Below are 3474 nucleotides of genomic sequence, written 5' to 3' on the forward strand. Positions count from 1 at the left end.
CTGTTACTCATTGGCTGGGCGTACATGGACGGGTTTAATAACCCATGTAAACGTTCTTACTGCTTGCCCTTGAAATAATATATGACATATTTTTTTCGCCTTTTTTTAATATGATTTATAAATTATTGAAAGTGCCTTGGCAGCTTGTTACTGTTTAGGAGATGAGTCCATAGTCATGTGACTAGCTGTCCCTCAAAGGAGCTCACAATCTAACGTCCCCCCCACTGGATAAAGACCCACAATCGTGTTTAAGCTACGGGCCCATCTCATTATTGAACTGTGACCTAAAGCTTTTTGCAAGTATTTTGGCTCAGAGATTGACCCCGAATAAATTAATAGACCCCCCGACCAAAGTGGCTTTCTAACATTTCGAGAGGCTAGGGATAATACCACCTGCATGTTGGATATTATAGACTATGTTCATACACATAAAGTTCCGTTTTTGCTTCTTCCAACAGATGCAGAGAAGGCCTCTGCCCGGGGGCTGACTGGTCATACCTTCATACGTTATTGCAATACATTGGCCTTCCACAGCATTCCCTTCAATGGATACAAGCTTTGTGTTCAGTGCTAACAGCGCAAGGTAAAGGTAATGGTGAATTATCACAACCATTCTCCATTAACAATGGTACGCGCTGGGGATGCCCTCCGTTATTATTTAACCTTACGCTGGAGCCGCTGTTACGGAATATTAAATATAAATATAAAGAACATAATTGGTAGCATGGAACATTAAACAGCAGCGTATGCTGACGACTTATTGTTTCATATACGGCCACTAACCTCCCTAATCTACTAACCGAGCTCCAACATTTCGCTGAGCTGTCCAACTATAAAATAAAAATCTTCAGTCTAAAGCGCTGAATGTTACCCTTCCGAAAGTAATTCAAAAGGCACTTTAACCACATTTTCCATTTAGCTGGGCAACCTCCTCCCTTAAGTATTTAGGCACACAGATCCCATCAAACTTGACCCAAGTAGTTGACCTAGATTTTATTCCACTTCTTACCGGGATTCGATGGATTTACGGATGGGAGATGCAATATTCTCAAGATGAATGTCATGCCACGCTTGCTATACCTGCTTCAAGCGCTCCCGGTGAAAATCTCTGAATATGTATTGACAAAATTAGAATGGCTTCCCAAAGCCAATGGGGGTATGGCATTTCCAGACCCAGTTTTGTACCAAAGGGCAGTACACATAGCACGTTTAATAGACTGGTGTACTAACAAACAAACAAAGCTGTGGGCGCATTTAGAAGATGTGATCAGTCCAGTTCCACTAGACACCCTTGCATGGGCCCCTGTTTCCTGCACCAAATCAATGCTGAAATATCCTCTAATAGGTACCACACTTTTACCAATATTCAAATATTTCAAATCATGCTCTTCTTCCACCTATCCCTCCCCTATGGAACCTGTGCTTGGACACCGATTTCCCTTCAGGTCATACAGACCCAATTTTTAGAGATTGGAGGGGCAAGGGCACTTACTGTGCGTAGCATTTTATTGCAGATAGCTCATGGGCACAAATCTTGCAAGTGGATATGGAGCTTCCTACGTTGAATGTTCGGCACGTGATACAACTAACATACATGCTTAGATCGCTACCCACGCCAAGACAGTTCCAACGCCCATTGCTTCCATTGGAATCTGTGTGCCTTGATGCAAAATTTAGACGTACCCTACTATAAAACTCAATAAAAAATACAAACACAGTCTACACCTAAATTTATTACTAAATAGGAAGAGGAACTGGGTATGTCCTTCACAGACGATCAGAAGGAGTTGTTGCTACATTTTGGACACAAAGCGACCCCCATGTCTACTTTACTATACTTGTTATAAATATAAAATAAAGGGTTCTATGGGTTCTTCATGAGATATATTTAAAGCCGATGTTTAACATGTATGCCACACTTTTGTCATTTTTGTTATAGAAGATGTTAATTATGGTTGTTATTGTATGAACCTGAATGTGTCTCAATGAAAATATTCATATAAATTATAAAGAGAGGGATCGCTATTCGTGCATTGGATACAGGGGGAACTGGTTGTCACAGGATTTTCAAAGCATCATATGAAGTTGATAGTTTCCCTTTTAAAAACATTACCCCTAAACAGCACTGCATAGTAAAATGGGAGACTATTTCCGACGTATCTGTTTAATAAATATAACTATGCTATATATATATATATATATATATATCTAGGCTGCAATTTTTCTGAGCTCCACAAGATGGTGCTCTCACATATACTGAGCCAGGAAGTCTCTATGAAAGGCAGGAAGTGATGTCACACATAAATAAGAAGTTCTGGGTGAGATGTGGAAGTAGAGAGGAGACATTGTTGGAACTGGGAGTAGAAGAGGTAATAATATCTTAGGTTTATATTCAGTCATGTCTGTCATTTACTCTGTAGTCACTGCCACATCCTTTATCTCCAGGAGATGCAGACATTTTCCTCTGGAAGTTCAGTCATGCTATCTAGATAAACTACCATACATAAGTGTAACATGAAAAGTGTTTTGTGAACTCACAGTGTCCCATACACAGCTAATAATGGACAATTAATGGGGTACTGTAACCCATACATTGGGTAACTATCAGGTAACTGCCCTGAGGACTCCGGCTCTATATTCTTACCAGCCTGGGGGAAGGGGCATTATAAACCTGTGGGGGGTAGTTTGTGACATTTTGGTGGACTTCCATTAAACAGGTAGATAGTCAGAATGTGGAATCTGTTCTGACCTCCAGTCTCTGTGTACATCCTCTCATTCCAGCAAGAGTGTTCCTCTAACTCACCTCATGCTGCTCTCTCCAAGATGGTTTCCCTGGCTCTATAAAACGTCTTCCACGTTTGATCAGGTGACCACATGAATGAAGATGGACATCGACCACAGTCACATGACTGAGAGGATATTGCAGCTAACTCTGGATATCATGTACCTACTGACTGGAGAGGTGAGGAGGATTCCGGGAGGTCACATGACCTGACTGGAGGGGTGAGGAGGGATTTGGGAATGGTATAAATTATTACTCATGATATTACAGAGTTTCCATCCAGTGATGTTTGGTGACCAAGTGACCATCACGTTGCCTCCACCTCACTTCATGAAAGCAAAAGGACAAAACATGCAGAAGATTCTAGAGGTCACCCAGAAAATGATTGGACTGCTGACGGGAGAGGTGAGCAGGGAATTCTGGGAGATTATTATGGGATGTCTCTGGATGGTGACTGTATCATTGTGTGTGTCAGGTTCCTATAAGGTGTCAGGATGTCACTGTGTATTTCTCCATGGAGGAGTGGGAGTATTTAGAGGGACACAAGGACCTCTACAAGGACATCATGATGGAGGACCACCAGACCCTCACATCACCGGGTAAGAGGAGACTTTATTGTAAAGGAGAGAGCAGTACGGAGGGTCCACCTAGATCCCCCATCATCTGATAAACACATAGAGACAATGTATTCA

The 3474-nt window shown here is 41.8% G+C and overlaps 2 protein-coding genes across 6 annotated transcripts in view; one reads left to right on the forward strand and one right to left on the reverse strand.

Annotated features, from left to right (window-relative positions):
- LOC140338957 (uncharacterized) overlaps nucleotides 1-3474 on the forward strand; it is a 275025-nt gene that overhangs the window by 114581 nt on the left and 156970 nt on the right. For 2 of the 5 annotated variants that reach the window (XM_072423315.1, XM_072423317.1), the window contains exons 1-4: nucleotides 2314-2369; nucleotides 2782-2962; nucleotides 3053-3187; nucleotides 3258-3381. The exons of 2 other annotated variants lie outside the window; for them this stretch is intronic. In XM_072423315.1, coding sequence (XP_072279416.1) covers nucleotides 2879-2962; nucleotides 3053-3187; nucleotides 3258-3381 — 343 coding nt within the window. In that variant the 5' untranslated portion in view covers nucleotides 2314-2369; nucleotides 2782-2878. Of the gene's footprint in view, nucleotides 1-2313; nucleotides 2370-2781; nucleotides 2963-3052; nucleotides 3188-3257; nucleotides 3382-3474 lie in introns of those variants that run through there. One more of the 5 variants, XM_072423316.1, reaches the window with a different exon arrangement.
- Nucleotides 1-3474, reverse strand: part of LOC140339057 (uncharacterized) — a 91357-nt gene that overhangs the window by 43767 nt on the left and 44116 nt on the right. The window lies entirely within an intron of this gene.

The sequence above is a fragment of the Pyxicephalus adspersus genome, chromosome 10 (assembly GCF_032062135.1).
Source record: "Pyxicephalus adspersus chromosome 10, UCB_Pads_2.0, whole genome shotgun sequence".
In the NCBI taxonomy this organism is placed as follows: Eukaryota; Metazoa; Chordata; class Amphibia; order Anura; family Pyxicephalidae; genus Pyxicephalus; species Pyxicephalus adspersus.